Source organism: Serinus canaria, chromosome Z (assembly GCF_022539315.1).
Source record: "Serinus canaria isolate serCan28SL12 chromosome Z, serCan2020, whole genome shotgun sequence".
Classification (NCBI taxonomy): domain Eukaryota; kingdom Metazoa; phylum Chordata; class Aves; order Passeriformes; family Fringillidae; genus Serinus; species Serinus canaria.
Window position 1 is genome coordinate 34,590,544 of NC_066343.1, and position 17,596 is coordinate 34,608,139.

General features: G+C 37.0%; 1 protein-coding gene across 2 annotated transcripts; it reads left to right on the forward strand.

Moving 5' to 3' along the window:
* Window positions 1-318: 318 nt before the first annotated feature.
* DIRAS2 (DIRAS family GTPase 2) lies at window positions 319-16,833 on the forward strand. 2 transcript variants are annotated; one of them, XM_050986754.1, is made up of 2 exons: window positions 319-453; window positions 12,793-16,833. In XM_050986754.1, exon 2 carries the CDS (start codon window positions 12,832-12,834, stop codon window positions 13,429-13,431), a length of 600 nt encoding a protein of 199 aa, XP_050842711.1. In that variant the 5' UTR covers window positions 319-453; window positions 12,793-12,831; the 3' UTR covers window positions 13,432-16,833. The 2 variants fall into 2 exon arrangements, with proteins under 2 accessions (XP_050842711.1, XP_009094342.1); XM_009096094.4 differs by lacking the exon at window positions 319-453 and adding an exon at window positions 475-668.
* The last annotated feature ends 763 nt before the right edge of the window (window positions 16,834-17,596 follow it).

Genomic DNA, 17,596 nt, shown 5'->3' on the forward strand with positions numbered 1-17,596 from the left:
AACTAATAAAAATCAGCACAGTTCCATTGATTGAATAGGGCTGTGCTGTTTTTTGCCCTGGGGATTAGCCTCACCAAAGGCTTTGTAAGCTTTTTTAACTTAAAGAGACAGGCTTGTTCTCTGTTTCAGAGCTGAAAGAAATGGAGAATTGTGAACTCAGGTTAATGTAATCTACAGCTTTAAATAATAAACTATAGTGTGTTTGGAGGCAAGAGAGACTAATTGTAAAAATCTACTACATTGGTTGAGAGAACCAGAACATTACAGCTTATATATGTGTGTATATGCCCATGCATACATATATTCCACAATAATTCAGTAGGTGGCAGTTAAAAGCCTGGATGGGCTTTGCAGTCGCCATTTAGGCTGTAGCACTAGCAGAGGCTGGAGTCAGTGCGCCCGTAAAAGCAGAGAGAGGGAAGCTGCGATCCAGCCAGCGGGAGCATTATCCAGGTACCGGGGGCCGGCGGGAGGGGAGCGGCGGGAGCCGAGGACGGGCAGCAGCCAGCCCAGGGCGCCAAGGGAAGCTGCGGGCGGCGGAGCCGCAGCCCCCCTGGCTGAGACAGGGGCTCCTTTCTGGTGGAGGGAGCCCAGGCAGAGAGGGAGAAGAGCTGGTGCAATGACAGGCAGAAACTGAAGAGCGTTTGAAGCTTTCTGTTCCTACACAGGTAAATTTCTTTCCATTGTTTTTCTACGCTACCTTGCGCAATAGGCGTAGCTTTGCTCTGAATTTCGAGATCTTCCTTTTCTTCAGCCAAAATCCACAATGCTCACTCGGACAGAATTTACTCTGAAGTCGGTAGAGTTTTGCCTGAGTTACAACTGCAAGATATGCTCTAAGCTAATATCTCATGTAGAGAACATGGCATGCTGTAAACTGGGGCGAGCAAGGAAGTCAGATGCTGGTCATAGACACACTGGCCAGTTAACTATCATTTTTCTGTGTGCTGGGATGCTAGTGATGACCTTTTTTTCAAGCTGCCTTTCATTAAAACTCAATGTGCTGAATTTTGCCCTATTTTGTAGGGCAAAATTCAGCACTGTAGCTGAATTCATTTTGTAGCCACTGCAGTGGCTTAAGGAAAGATTAATTTTTTATTTATTTTTAATGAAAACTACATTTTAACTAAACTGATGGAAGAATATAAAAATGTGGAGTCTGAATAAAATAACACAAGGTGTTTCTTTCTCCAAGACAGATACAACTTTGCAGCATCCCACTGACAGGCAGGATTTTTTTCCCGATAGATTGTCCCTCTCCGAACTCAATGAAAGAAAATAAATCATGAAAGACCATTCTCAAGTGCCTGAGAGCTGCTGAATTCAGATTTGATAACACTTTATCCCTTTCTATCTTCCCCATGAAATGTGGGATGCTCTGTATGCTGCACCACTCAGACACAGAAGGGTGAGCACAGAATGGAGCAACAAAATTGGATGCATTTTAATTTTGAAGAATTTTCTGAATGTCCTGTTCTCATGAGTACCTAGTGAATGAACTCACATATGCCTGTTTATAAATGCAGACAGCTGGGTAAGCTGTGTACAGCTACATACACCCCCACTCCTTTTGAGGCAGATGAGGCTGATGAAACTGACTGCTGTTGTATCTTTGTCATGCTTTACAGTTTACCATTATCTAGGATGTTTGCAGGTCTCAACATATTTAATTCTGGCTTTTAGAGGGCTATCTTGACTTGCCCTCCTCCCATTCCCTTTTTTACTTTTCTGACTAATGGACTTCAGTTATGCTCAGGAGCGGCTCTCTGGGGCCCATCTATCCTTACTAAATGCAGTAGTGCCCAATTCATGCAGAATGGGTTTTGTGCCATGGTTCTGGAGCTATGAAATGTGATATTCCTCCAGGCTTCATGCTCTCTCTCACACCACAGACAGCATATCTGAGGCTGTTGCATGAAGAACTGTACAAACATGGAACAAGTTCAACCTCACAGCTGCAATCAATGGTCCCATGGATCTGGAGGAATGATTGTGATGTACAGCTATTTATCCTTATTCCTGGTAAGAGAGGAGGATGAATTGGTACAAATGAGCTGTGAATAAACTTAGGCTGGAAGATTTCAAACCATTAGAGCAGCAAGGTTCTTCAATTAAATTCTATTTGAAGTAATATATAGAAAACCTTTTAAATACCTTTTAGTTGTAGCTTGAAGGAAGAGATTGTGTGAAATGGTTGCCTGCAAAGGCAAAGAACTGAATTTGACAATCCAGAAATTCTCTTCCAGTACTGAATACCATTTTTACTTTTCTCTGGGAGTTGCCTGAACTAAGGAGCCCCTTTGCAAGCAAGTGAAGATCTTCAGAAATACAGTTTTCCACTCATCTCACATCAGTCAGATGAAAGCATATTTCTGCACTGTGCTGCACTGTTGTTTACACCAGCAGACTCACAAGCACTGATGAACCTCAGGCTGAGTAATATCACTTTCTCACAGTGCAGACCAGAGCTCTTGGGAAGTTGATTGGAGTTCAGAGGCTCCTTCTGGCCAAGTGGTCATGATTATATTACACCAGCATTGCAGTCTCTGTAGTACTAATAAAAATAGTGGACTGTATATAAACTGATACTGCTGTTCCTGAAGTCTCTAGTTTCCTTTGAGGATAACCTGATAACTTTTTTTTCTGGATTTCTCTTTTGCTAACCAACACAGCTGCCCATGTAGAGATCCCAGCATCATGTGTGAAAAATCAGACTTGGACTTTCATTGTGACAGGGTACATGCTGTTGCTCCCAAAATTAATTTTTTTTTTTTTTAATAAATGTGCAAGAAACAATATTCTGGTTCAAAGATGCTCCTACAGAAAGACTGCATTCAATTTCATATTCCCTTTTCCTCTCATTATTTATGTTTATAAACTCGTCTTTTTCTTTTTTTATGGTTTTGATTTATTTTCTACATTGGATTGCATTCAATTTACAGTGTTCCTCAGTAATTCTTCTGTAATACATAATGACCTGCATTTGAATGTGCCCTCTCCCACACTTAGTGCAAGTATCAGGACATTTTTACATGAGTATTCATTATGGGACATTTCATTTGGTATCTAGGCTGATTCCAAATGTTTATTAATTTCCCCTTAATATTTTATATTACCAGGACTAATTGAGCAATAATCAATATTAAATAGAGGAAGAAAAATCACAGTTTTAAAAACATGGATATTAGCAATATTAATTTCTTTTTGAAATTACCAATTTCCAAAAATGTACCAAAAATAGAAAATATTTCTATTTGGTATTTTAACTTAAATACAGATGTTTCCAAGTATCAGCAAACAGATACTTTCATTGCATTTTTATTGTGGCATTAAAATTAAAACATGCTTTAAATTATCTTACCTGACTGCTGGAAGAGCAGTGGAAAATACCCCCTGAGTGTCTATGCAGATGTACATACTGATTGAAGCAGAGAATACTCTAATTTGCCTTTTTGAGAAAAGAAATATTGATTAGTTCTCAACAACAAAGTATTGATAATAGGATAATTCTTTGATACCCAGAGATGAGTATCAAAGAAAGACAAGAAAATATGAAAGTGTCTGTCAAGTCTGTGGCAAATGCACTTTTGACTCACCCTGAGGTCAGGAACACTTCCTCTTGATGAAATAACTTTAAGTTGAATGTTGATTTTCTCTGAGATTGAATTTAGTCTCTCTGGCTATGCAGGTCTGCAATATGCTATGGCAGGAAAAGCCAGTCAGCATCAGCCTGACTGCAGGTAATGAAACTGGTTTTCAGCTGAATCTGAAAAGGTGTCTCAAAAGTGAAGTTATGTCAGCCTTTCAGTTTCCTCATTGAAAATATGTATATATTAATGAAACCATATGAAAAGGGCAAATCCATTCCAGTACTGGAGTTGTTTCCTTCCCAAAATGCCCAGTAGTTCTTACTTATAATTAAGCTGAAACTAAGAAAAGATCACTTGCCATTCTTTTATTTTTACTTGTTTATTTTTATATTCTTCCCTGAAAATTTAGCTGACAAATTTTATCTTTTCTGAAAGAGTTGATTATTTAAATAATCAAATGTTAGCTACAATCAGTAACTAAAATATTGCAGTTAACCCAAATCCAAATAAATAACATTACCACTATCCCAGTCTGTACAGGCAAAGCTTAAAATGTGTTACTCAGTACATTTTTATCTTCAAAATATAATTTTTATAATTTATTTTAATACTACAAGGAAAAGAAAGGTATCTAGAAAAAAATTATCTTAAGGCTAAACCTACTTATATTGCTTCAGAACTGAAAGTAGTGCAAGATGCAACCTTTATAAACAATCAGAAAGCTGCTATTACTATATTGTACTCCATCATTATAACTTAATTGTTGGTTTTCAAAATACTCTGATTTGCAGAAAAATTTCAGTAGGAGAAGAGGCTTCTTACTAGTGTCTGGAAACATATCAACAACTGTATTACATTGTTCAATTAATTATCAGGAATCATTTTGGGTCCTGAAACCCACTGCATTAACCTATTCCCAAGTTATTTCCCAACAAACCAGGGGCAAATTGTTCTGTTTAAGCCATTGCTTTGAATGGAATATTATTTGGGCTGTGAAAGAGCGTCAGAAATATTCCAGTGGTCAGGATAGCAATCTAGCTGTCCTTCCCAGCCAGGAAAGGAAAATTAATGACAGGAGTTATATCATAAAAAGATACTTAACCTTTAATAATTTTTCTTCTACAGAAGATTTGCATAAGTAGTCCCAAATTACATTAACATTATGGAATTTAGAACGACAGTGAAAGGCAAAATGGCCACCGGTCTTCAGCGTTTCCTCTGCTGAATGGAAAACAGTCTTCCATGAATGTACAACTTTTCTGTGTAAATATATATATTTATATGGAAATGGCTTTTTGTCTTTGTTGGGATTTTTGTCTCAATACTGAGATCCATAAGTCGGAACCTGTTTTTTTCCAGTGTACAGCTGGAGAAGCAGAAGTTCACGACAACATGTGAAGTCATTGCTCAAAAATGATTCTACTATTAGAAATTAGAGGGGCTGAAAATTCATGCTGAGTCTCCAATCCTGCATTTGCAGGAGTGACAAATTCTGGTTTCTAATCATAACTGCTCTGCCCAATGGCATTAGGTCTTACTTGTTGAAAGGCACACATACAATGTTTTAAGTTGATCTTTCCATCTTTATTTGGTTAAGTTAAATCAATTGAAAACTGAGGAAAAACCACTGTATTTGGTTACTTAATTTGGGAAGAAAACTTAAAAAAAAATCAGTTCCAAAGGGAGCTAAATAGAATTCTGGTTTTTTGACATTTTTTATTTCTTTGTGTGCATTAATGACTACCTAAATACACCTATGGAATTCTTCTGAGTAATTTCTTTCTGAGTTTTGATGATAAGCACTTAGAGGTTAAGACACTTGTCTGCCAATATACTCAAGTAGATAAATCAATAAAGTATCTGACATGCCTAAAGCAAAGCCTGAATTTAGACAGGAACTGTCATGAAATTCTCCCTTTTAAATTTTAAGATTAACCAAGCCACTAAATAGGAAGTACAACCAATAGAACACCTATGCACCCTAGATAAGCTTAGAATAATATTTCTGTTTTTACATGAAAGTGAGGGGTTTTTTAATGTAGTAAATGTCTTCACCTGTCCATCCTGGATAAATTTAGCATAATATTTCCGATGCCAACTGAAAGTAAGGTGTTTTGGTTTTTTTCACATGGTGAGAGTGTTCAATGAAGCTGAATCTTGTTTTACAGTAATGGTTCATTAGTACATATCTGTTACAAAGGGTTAGTTCTGGGGCAGCACAGGTCTCAGGCAACAACAGAGCAAACAATTTCAGTGCATCCCTATGTGTAAAGCTCTTTGTTGGATCAGGTCCAGTACCTTCTTCATTTTCTGCGCATGAACCCTCATCAGGGAAGGGAATCAACAGATGCTACTGCGTCATTCATTCTTCTGCCATCAGTCCTGCTGTCTTCAACAAGCACTACCACTTTAGTTAAGCCTAGTTCTAGAAATCCATGCTGTCTCTTGTTCCTACAGGAAACATTGTCTATTTGTCTTTGCTTTCTATTTTCCAGTTCTTTCCTGCCTAGCAAAACTATTTCTGCCACAACATCTGCTGGCCATATGTTAGCCAAAGAACGAGTAAAGATTTTCTCACAGTGACAACTATGCATGAGGGATTTCTTTCTTTTACCAAGGGTTTCATAGGGTTTCAAACTATTTTGAAAAGGCATTGTTTTGGGAATGAGATTTTCAACATAAGTGTGATGACAATATGACAATTTGCTAAAGCAGAGCACAGCACCTGTGACTACAGGACAGCACAGAGGCTGGGTTCTAATTCCTTTACATACAGATGCTCTTAAGACAATAGTCTCCTGTATATACTGGAAAAAAAATGCAACAAATTATCTGAAAGCCTCCTGTCCTTTCTGTTTCTCTTCTATGTTAGGCCAGGATCATGAAGAAAACCCACAAAACCTCTTAGGGAAATCTCTGAAAGACTTTGTAATGTTAATTTCAGTTTAAAGATTCTAAATTACTAATTTTCCATGCAAATTGAAACATTTTCAACATTGTAGAGAATTTAGCTCTAAAATATAATCTGATTTGGTTTAAACAAACTGAATTTTTAGTTTGAATTTTTGCTTTCTATGAGTACATTGAATAATAAAAATGTCTGATTTTATCCCTTACTTTCAGATAATCAAGCAAATTTTAAAATAAGGACAATGTGTCAGATAAAATCAGCAAGTTTACGACTACTTTTTTTGTGAAGAAGACATCATTTTTCTAAGGAAATCTCTCTGGTCATCTTTTTGTAGCTGGAAATAAAACTATACATGCTTTCCTCTCCAACTGTCATTGAGAACAACATAAATAAAAAGTGCTACTGCATTTATGCAGTGAAAAAAAAATCATGATTTAGACTAGCTGATCATCAAGAAGCAGACTTTCAAAGAACATTTTTTTTCACATGAGAATATAAAAGTTGTTTCCATATGGATTAGAACCTCATGTTGTAGGAAAAGTTGTTTTAACAGTTATCATTTGGTCTTCAAATGTGTCCAACTTTCCACTGACTTGAGAAGACCAAATAATGCAAGCGAAGGAATAGTATGAAAAAGCAAGTCCTGTATAAAAAAATGAAGGCACTGGAAGTAAGAAAGTCCCCATTCCTAAAGTGCATATTCATTAGCATATATGGTGAAAATACTTCCTGAGAAATGCCTCTTTAGATGCACAACAAGAAAAAGATCCTTGCAGAGCTCTCTTTCCCTCTTTAATGTAAATAATGTGACACTTTTCACCTTTGATATTGGGAAATGGACATTGATCTAACAGTCCTGCTGAAATCCATCTTATCTATAGCTACAATCTTCACCTTCCACCTTGTATCTTTGTATAGTGGTGTCATCACTGGATAGCCTCATGGACTGTTAATTTAAATTGAGGCAAGATTTTGAACGAAATGCATTGCTGTACTTTATTGGTTTTTCACAACACAGACAGAGACATTGCCTTAGAGCTTGAAAAAAAAAAAAAGAAAAAAAAATCCATGATGGACATGAGATGGTTTTACCTGAGGGAAAAAAAAATCAGGAAATTAATACACAGCATCTGACAACTGCTGAATTTCATATCAGACTGACATCTCAGTTGGACATCATAAGACCCCAAGAAACTGGATCAAGTTAAGATGCAATCAAAGCCTCTGACTCCAGAAAGCAAAGGCAATATCACACTGTTTTGTAAAATGAATGCTACACTAAGAGATATAATCTAGTAAAAAATATCAACTGAGCTTAAAATTTATGACATTTTGTGGTAGTTTAACAATGCAAACATGGTGAAAATCTTTTGCAACAAAACCCAAGACTGGAAACATTGGAGATAGGTTGATTTCTTTTCTGTGCTTATTTTCAAGCATAAACTGAAAGAGTTCACTGGCTGTGAGATTCTAATCTCATATTGCTCTAAGAGTACTCAAGTAGATTAGTTTTCAGAAGTTATTTTTCAGGCTTCCTGTACCTTTTGCCTGTTATTGCATATGCTATCAATAGTTTAAATACCAACATGGCAGGCAAGTCATAAATACATTTGAGAAAAAGTTAGAGTGTAAAAAACCCAATTAAAGACAAGAGGGAACTGTGGAGATCCAGTGGCCAAGAACAGGATCAGTGACATTGATTTCATAAATGCTAATATACTCACATGTAGTTAATTAATCACCCAAGGGTGTTCAGAGTTTAAACTATGAAGAGCATAATCTGTAACATGAGGTACTTTATTTAAACATTTAAAAGGCATATTTTAATAAAAAATAAGTGACTTTATGTCACAAGTACTCAGATCTTCAACTGTATCCATCAGAAAATGTTTAAATTCTTTCACCTGGCATATCAGAAATATCTAGGGGAAGCATGCAGACTAACATAAAGGTTTGCAGCTGAGTTTGAAATGGAGGCAGTGGTTAAAAATGCTGCCCCAGTGAATAGCCCATCAAGTTCACGTGCAGAGTGAGCCTTGTAGAGCAGCTCCAGCCTTGTGCTAGCAGAGTATCTGCAGAAAACATAGCTAAGGTATACCTCAGCAGAGGCACAGACTCACTGTTTTGTGAGACTCATTGCTGACCTTTGTAACCAGACAATTCAAATGAAGAGTATGAATGTATGCTATGAAAATTGCTTTAGCTTTTCAAATAAGGGTAGTGTTGATAACCTGACACTTTAGGGCATGATAATGAGTTTTCACTGTTGTAGTTTATGAAAGCAGAAAAGGCAGCAAATGAGGCTTCATTACAGAATAAGTGCATTCTAACATGTAAAAAGCAACTATTTTTTTCTGTGCAGATTATGAAAGACTGGTTTTCTGAATCAGAAATGATCTTGTACATCTGAAAAGTTAGAATTCTTTAAAGTTAATTTTTCCACACCCCTGCTGGCCATAATGCCACAAGCTGATTAAATAATGCCATACTTTATTTTGTCCTCCTGTGTGTTTCAGTTAACACGTTTTAAGACAAAGAAACATCAGTGAGGTATTAGGGTGGTATGAAAAGCATTAACATATGAACACCTGTGTGCGAGTGCACCACATTCATATAGAATTGTTGCCACTGCAGGAGATTCTGTGACCAGATCCATATAAAGAACACCAAAAAATGATTAAAAACACTTGGGGAATCCTTTCTCCAGTGTGATCATAAAAACTAGTGTGAGCTTTTTTTGTTTGTTTGTTTTCTCTTGGGTTTTTTTTTCTTTTAGTTCCTGAGCAGGAAATATGTATAAAAATCCATAATTTTTGTTTTGGCAAAAGAGAGGATCTTCAGGACTGAGAAACCAAACATCGCCTGAGGCTGCTGCTCCTTTGCAGAGAAACAGCTCTGTAGAGAAGGCCCAGGTGCTCCTGGTCATGGTCATGGTGATGTTGAGCAGCAGCCCCGGCTGCAGCAAATCTCCCCGTGCCCTGGTCTGCAGGAACAGGAGCAGCAGCCGGCCGAGGCAGGTGATAATCCCCCTGTGTTCAGCGCTCACGGGACAGCAGCAATGCCGTCTGTCCGGTCTGGGCACCCCCAGCCGGGAAACAGCCGATGAACTGGAGCAAGGGCAGGTGAGGGCACCCAGGGGTCCAAAGCTGCGGCGCTGTCCTGCCCTGCAGGCTGAGGGACCAGGGCCAGTTCAGCCCAGGGAAGGCAAAGTTCAAGGGACAGCAAAGCATAGCCCTCAACACCTACAGGAAAGCTATCGAAAAGGTGGAGTTAGTCTTCACAGCAGTAGATGATGGGAGGAGAGATAAGAGGTATGGGATGAGAGAGTACATTTTATTAAGTATAAGAGGGAAAAAATCATCCTGATGGTAATTTTGCATTGAAGTTTGTTTCCCAGAGAGACTGTGGGAAAGACTGGGGATTTTCACATCTGTACAGGATAGACAGCCTTCTCTGGTGTCATGTCTGTGATAAGCAGTCTGGACCAGAAAGTACTCAGGTCTCTCCCAGCTGGAATTATGCTTTGATACTATGGAAATTTCTAAAGAATATCTGCAAAATCTCCCTAGACATTAGATCTTCTATTCTTACCACTGTGAAGTTTTCCTATTGTCTAATGTGAATTTCTTCTACAATGCAAGCACATAACCTCTTTTGGTTTTTGGTTTTTTTTTTTTTCACTATACTCTCTATCTTTGCATGTTTGAAGATTGCTATATTTTTGCTATGTTTTGAAGATTGTTACCATGCTGTTTCAGGACCCCTTAGAACTTTTCTGTATGCTTAATGCTTCAGGCCATTAAGTGCCCCATTTCAGTTTGTTCTATCTTTTGTGTTACCGTAGGTGTCAGTTTTCTAGGAGATTTGGAGTATACAGAGTAAGAGAGCAGGAGTACACTCAGCTAGCTTTTAAAATTTTATTTCCCTAGTCCACATTTCACTGATTTTCTTAGTAAAAGTTTTCATAAGGCATTTCTTCTCCTAGTCTTGTAGTTCCTAGGCTACATATAATATGACTGTGCAATGCTCAAGCTGCTTCTGAAGTGGAATTCGCAGATATTGCTCTTTTGCCTTTTTACTTACAAGAAATTATTAAGCTATAATTCTTATGGTAACTCATTCTGTGCACTCATCCATAACTGTAAGCTCTAAGACTGTTCCAAATTTGCATGTCTGCAGTTCTTACATACAGATTTATTCTCACTGGAACAGCATTATGCTAGCTTCTTCTCCTCATTTTTTTTCCAGCTATTTTTTTCTTTCCTTTTTAACATAATGAGCTGCTCACTCATTTTCTTTGTTCCTCAGAGGGTTTTGCATCTTGTATAAACACATACATGAGCATTTTTTCAGAGGCTACCTTTTCTTTCCAGTCCTTGAATTCTGCTGTCAGAAAAACAATTTTGCTTCAGTGCCTCAGGGATGAACACTCTTATTTATCAATCTCTCCTATACTTAAACAGCCTCTCAAAGCGACAGTGAATGTAACACAGGAGAGATTGAAGGGGTGAAGCTGCCTTCTGCCTGAAGCCAGGCTGGGTAGACAGAGCTCTGTCAGCTCTGCACTTTGCCTCGGGATCAGCATCCCCAGTTGCACTGGTTATTCTGCCTATGCTGTGGCAGATGAGGAAGTACAACTCCTTCATCCAACAAATTATGTAAGGAGAGATGTTTTCAGCTTATTCAGACGTTGGAATTAGGACACTATAGCATGCCCTGTACAATAAAGATAACTACATCAGGATATGCTTGAACGACAAATTGAAGACATTAGTGCAGCATGCATTGCTGTAGCTTAAGCCTAACAGGCATAATGGGTTACTGCATCAAAATGCAGAAAGGGAAAATTTGGCATGAGCTTGCAGCTGGAATAAGGGCATGGGAGGTCCACTAAGATCCACACCGCTAAAGCATCAGTATTGCCTTGCTGCTAGACAAGTAAAAGGTAACTTAAAATCACCACCTGCAATGCAGTGACTCCTTCCACTGCACTGAAGAAATAGCTTGAAGGTTTGCTTTTAAAAGGGGAGAAATTCTTTGGGTTGTTCTAGATTTATTACACCCAGGCAAAATTACAACAGGCAAATTTTATCACCTGTAAAGCCTGCCCATTTTCTTCAGGACAAATACAGATGCAGCAAATTTTGCCTTTTTTTCCACATGTACCCCTTATATATATATCAGTTTGGTCTGAAGAGTCACAATACCCTGTGCTTTCTTCAATTTTGAAGGTTCATTTTTAAAGGTTTTATTTGCTTGAATCTCACTAAATATAACAAGACTGTGTGTACTGATGTGCTGGGTACTTATTGAGCTGCAAATGATGGGAGGACACATCATTCTTCATTTCATTTAAATGAATTCTAAAACATCTACAGCTTGTAAACATGTGAATATTTACCATTTCTATTATTTAAAAATTGTTTCCATATTTTTGGTCGTACTATACACAATTGGGTTTTTTCATTATTCCTGCTGACTGCAGGAATCACAGAATTTTGTGAACTTTGACAAATGCTCTTGCCAACTTTGGCAATACAAGCCACTAAAAATGTTATGAATATATCTGCAGAACCTCTCTGATAAGTATAGCCAGCCTCATGTCAAATATCATCTGCTGCAACATTAATATTGGAATAAAAAGGCAGACTGAATGTGAGCAATCTGAGTTTATCAAAATGTACTCTTTGACCTGAAATGCCAGTGGCAAAACACACTGAAGTGGGACATGTGCTCCCATGGAGTTAAAAACAAAGGTCAATAAGGGCTGTTGCTGAATGATCCACAAATACATCTTAGCTGTCATTTAGAACTGTAGTCCAGTCATAGTGGAGATAAATTCCTTAACTACTAAAGAGCTGGAATATTCAGAGTAATTTACTATCATACAGTGACCACTTTTGACTATTATTTTAGATCTATTTAAGGATTATTTCCTTTCTGCAATTTGTTCAGGCCAAGGCCTTGTTGAAATTCCCAGATGCAACTTTTTAGTTTTATGAATATTAGTCCAGTAGGAAGAGTACTGAAACACATGATGTTAATTAAAAATCAGCTATGAAGCAAGAAAGATGGTATTTTGCTACTAGTCCAGGCTGGCTTGCAAACCCTAATTTACTACTGAAATAAATAATTCTGTATCCCCTGCAAAACCTATTAAATTAGTCCAACTGGTGTGCCATCACTTACATTACATTTATTTCTCTTTCTGGGAAAGATATCACAGCATGCTCTCCACACTTGTACCAGTACTTATGTCTGTCTCCTTGTGTTTGTTGTTTTCTCTCCTAGGTTTTCTCCCCTAGCTGAGCAAGTGACACACAGAGAAACATGCCTGAGCAAAGTAATGATTATAGGGTAGTTGTGTTTGGAGCTGGAGGAGTGGGAAAAAGTTCTTTGGTTTTGAGATTTGTGAAGGGCACTTTCAGAGAGAGCTACATCCCTACCATTGAAGACACCTATCGGCAGGTGATCAGCTGTGATAAGAGCATATGCACTTTGCAGATAACTGACACTACAGGGAGCCATCAGTTTCCAGCCATGCAACGTCTCTCTATTTCTAAAGGACATGCTTTTATTTTGGTTTACTCTATCACCAGCCGACAGTCCTTGGAGGAGCTCAAGCCAATCTACGAGCAAATATGTCAGATTAAAGGAGACATAGAAAGCATTCCAATAATGCTGGTGGGGAACAAAAATGATGAGAACCAAAATCGAGAGGTAGAAAGCAGTGAAGGAGAAGCCATGGCTAAGAAATGGAAATGTGCCTTCATGGAGACCTCTGCCAAGACGAACCACAATGTGAAAGAGTTATTCCAAGAATTGCTAAACCTGGAGAAACGCAGGACTGTGAGTTTGCAAATTGATGGCAAAAAAAGCAAGCAACAGAAAAGGAAGGAGAAGCTGAAAGGAAAATGTGTGGTGATGTGAAATTGCACTGTCAGGAATCAGCTGTGAAGTCTCATCTGATGATACGCATGTAAACCCATAGACAGCAAACAACCATGCAAGATCCTATTTATTAGTATCTGTTTTAAAAGAAATACTTGGAAATTGAAAAAAAATGAGGTACTGTGATTTCTTTGAAAAAAATGGAAAAATAAAAATATGTGTAGTCTCACATTCACATTCAATTAAAGCATATCAGGAAGAAAACAAAAGATGTCCGAGAATACCTTATTTTGTGATTTACTAAAAAGAATTGTCATCATTCACATAAAATGAAATACTGGAAAATCAATTTAATATTATCTGCATTTGCATATAATCACAAGAGGAAACAATGTATAATAACAGAAGAAAAACAAAGAAATGGTAGTGAAGAAACCTAGAACATACAAATACATGCTGGATGGTGTCAATCATTTCCTTCAAGAACGCTGTGGATGAACAATTCTATGCCATTGTAATTACTGACTGGTGGGAGAGTGTGCAGAAGACAGTCTTGGATCGCCTGAATAAATGAACAGTTGCACAGTAGAAGGAAATGTGGGGATAGCAATGAAAAGGGACAGATATTGTCTCTATGCCTCCAGCATGATACTTCTTTCTAGCATGATGCAGAGTTTCAACTGACGGCTGTGGAAAAGCCAATTCCTGTAAGTTGGAGATCACCATTTCTGGGCTCATTGTTTCAAGGATGACCTGAGTTTCTGGCCCAAATATATTTCAGAAGAACAAACATTTATTTGTGGAGAATGCCAGATGGAATGGTGTGCATATAAAACCAAAAAGCTTACACAGACAGAGCTGACTGGGTAGCTGCCTACGAAAGCCTCTGTGGGAGAGACTCTGTTCTAATGCCAGTTAGATGTACACATGGTGTGGTTGGTGAATGAGTTTAATGTCTTTTGAATTGGTGGTACCCTTGGATTGGGGTTGGCATAATATACAAATTATCATTTTAGTTGATTGATACTTCTTTACATTACTATATTCCAGTTAGAAGCGTTTATGCTCATGCCCTACAAGATCTATTGCCTTTATATTGTCTGAAGTATTTTATATTTGCCATTTAAACTAATGATTTGAACTGCTGTGACTATTCATAGAACCAAATCTATATCTGAAATTAATGCCCACAAGAGTCTCTAAAATGAGGTTTTTTTGGGATAAGCACTACAGGATGTGAACTATTCTGCAGTCAGAACTGTGTTATAATGCAATACAAAATTCAGAACAGAAAACACATTATTTAAAACATCCTGTCAGGGGAAACTGCTCTTCTCAAAACCTTTGAAAGGGGAATAAGAGTAAAAATTGTGAGCTTTCCTGGATGTCTGTCCAAAGCTTTTTAAAAAACTAACATGAATGACTGAAGTATGTATCCTAGTAATGACAAAGGCCATCTAAGATAAAATAAGCACATACAATTTTTAAAGGACACAGTAAAATTGTGTAAGTCTCAATTTGTACCTTAGGAACTGCTTTGAACCAATAAAAAGAGCCTACCATATTTTTAGTGAATGTTTATGTCAAGAAATGTGGGAAAACAAAGTTGAGTACTGATATTATTAGCCTGCATGCTAGTGCATTATAAATATCTTCCAGGGGATGTTCAAATGCAGTGTTTGCATTAAAATTTGCTACCTTGTTCCTTTCAAAGTTATTGCTTGCTTATCTTCCACATTTCTAGCAAATGTGCAGATATTTCAGAGTTAGAGTAATAGCATACACAAGAATTGGTACTAGTGCTGTCTAGGAAGGAGCCCAACTTCTGTCATTCAGTCAGAAGGATGCTGGCACCTGTGGAATTGAATGTGAAACTCCTACTGATTTCAAAGAGATGAATTTTTTTGTGTTTATTTTATTGCATTAAGAAGAGAAAACTGGAAAGAGCATGGAAAAGCTAATGCTCTTCATTAACAGTAAATTCCAGGCTCTTACACAACATTCTTTCTTCATAAATCTCAAAGCACTTTGCAGAATTGACAACACCATTTTCTTAACTTCTCAGGTGGTGAAAGTGAGGCACAGAGAGAGGAGACAACTGCACATAGATCATCCAGCAGGATAGTGACAGACCCAGGAACAAAAGCAGATCTCCTCTGTCACAGTCCAGTGCTCATTCTGTGTTTTGTCAGACTCTCTCTTCACATTCTTAAATAGTTCCTGAAACACATAAAGAAGCCTGGTTTGGCCTATACAGCCAAGTGCATCTTTCTTGACAGTCTGTCAATAGATCAAAAAATATTTCCACATCAGGGATGCGAAACACTTAAAAGCACTATGTTTAGTAAGACTTTTATAAATGTTTATACATTTAGTCTTTGTAAAAAAAACCTGCTGATGATGCTCAACATCACAGCAATGGATTCCATGGATGAAGCTGGAAAATCAGAAAAATTATCGACGTTAAGGCATAATGGGTCACATACAGAGGTCAAAAGCAGAGAGGTTGACCTCAGATGCTAACATACCGATGCCAAAGGTCATCATGTGTGGCACATGCCTTAGCAGCCAGCATAGAATTATGACAGAATCTCAAAGAGAAAAATAAAAGCTATCTATAGAACCTTTTAACATTATTGCTTGAACTGGAGGAATTACTTACATAGTAAAAATATCTTGCAGAAGTACAATATAGGGGATCTAAATTACTTAAAATGTACTGACTGCAAAGATATTACAGGCTGAAATTTAGCCCTGGATTTTTTTTTTGAATGTGCCTCATAGCAAGAATAGAATAATTGTATAGCAAAGATGGAAATAAAACAAGTACCTGCCAATATTTAGGCTTGAGGACCATATTCCTTTAGTTCCCAGCTGACTCCTCACCTGCTATGTAATAAGCCATGAAGTATTTCATGGACTTGCATGTATCAAAGCAAGGCCAGAACAGAAGCAATATTACTCAAGGACCACAGACTCAAAAGAGAGCATATTTTATACCCTTGCATTGCCATTCTTGTTTCTACTATTAGATTTTACATATCTTGCATACATGTGAGCTGGTTTAAAATATTTGTTTTGCTATTACATATAGAATTATTTTTTTTAATACGGAAAAAATAAGGTAGAACAAGAAAATATAAAGCTTTATTACATTTTATGTTTTATTTGGGAATGTGGTATGACTGTAATAGCCTGTTTAAAATGTATATGCAAAATATTTAAAACATGTAAGTTCTACAGTGAATTTTAGCATCCAGAAAACCTAGCCAAAATAGATCTTTGAAATGCATGACTTTTATATGTAGATATGAAATATTAAGGTATGTTCTTGTCATGAAAATGTGTTGTTGCAATTTCTTTAGCAAATATTTTGTTTTTAAAACTGAATAAGATGTCATTTGTGTCTACTAGTTTCCATGTTTGTGGTGATCTAAACATTCAAAATAAAGTTTTAAATCATAACACAAGTTTGGAAGAAGTCTTGTTGTTGCCTGCATTTGTTCAATTCATATTATATATTTTTTGAAATAGCAAATGCTAAATCAAAGCATTCTCTAACATGCTAGGCAGTGTCCTGAAGTCTTCAGCAATACAAATCAGTTCCAAGAGAATTGGAGCAGTATTACCTAATCTAATACTTCTTCTATTATACTCTGGCAAACACGCAAAGAAATCTACCTCCATAAAAAACAAACTAAACCAAACCAAAACAGCTTATCAGTGGGTGCTCCTTTTGGACAGAAAAAAGCAAAATAATTCTGAAAGCAAAATAATTCCAGTCTATATTTTATTATTTGCTTTAAAATAATGGCAGATAGAACTGTATGCTTGAAAAATTATTATTTAATGTATGGATCCTGCTATTCCTGCTCATTTCTAAAAAAAATTCCTGATGTTCTTGCAAAACTTACTACTATTGCTTTAAATATTACCATCTGTTGCAAAAAATGTCAAAAATAATCGTTTATCACTTCTTGCAATTCAGAAGATGCAGCCACAGTTCAGTTCAGTTAAATAATTAATTCCATTTGTTAAATAATTATTTCCATATTTGTTCAGTTAAATAATTATTTCCATATGCAAGCAATAATTCATATTCAACAGAGGAAGGGATCAACAAACAACCTTGAGTACACAGACACAATGACAGGCACTTGAGCCAGTGATGAAGTTTTGAGCATTGAATGGAAATTTAATGTGA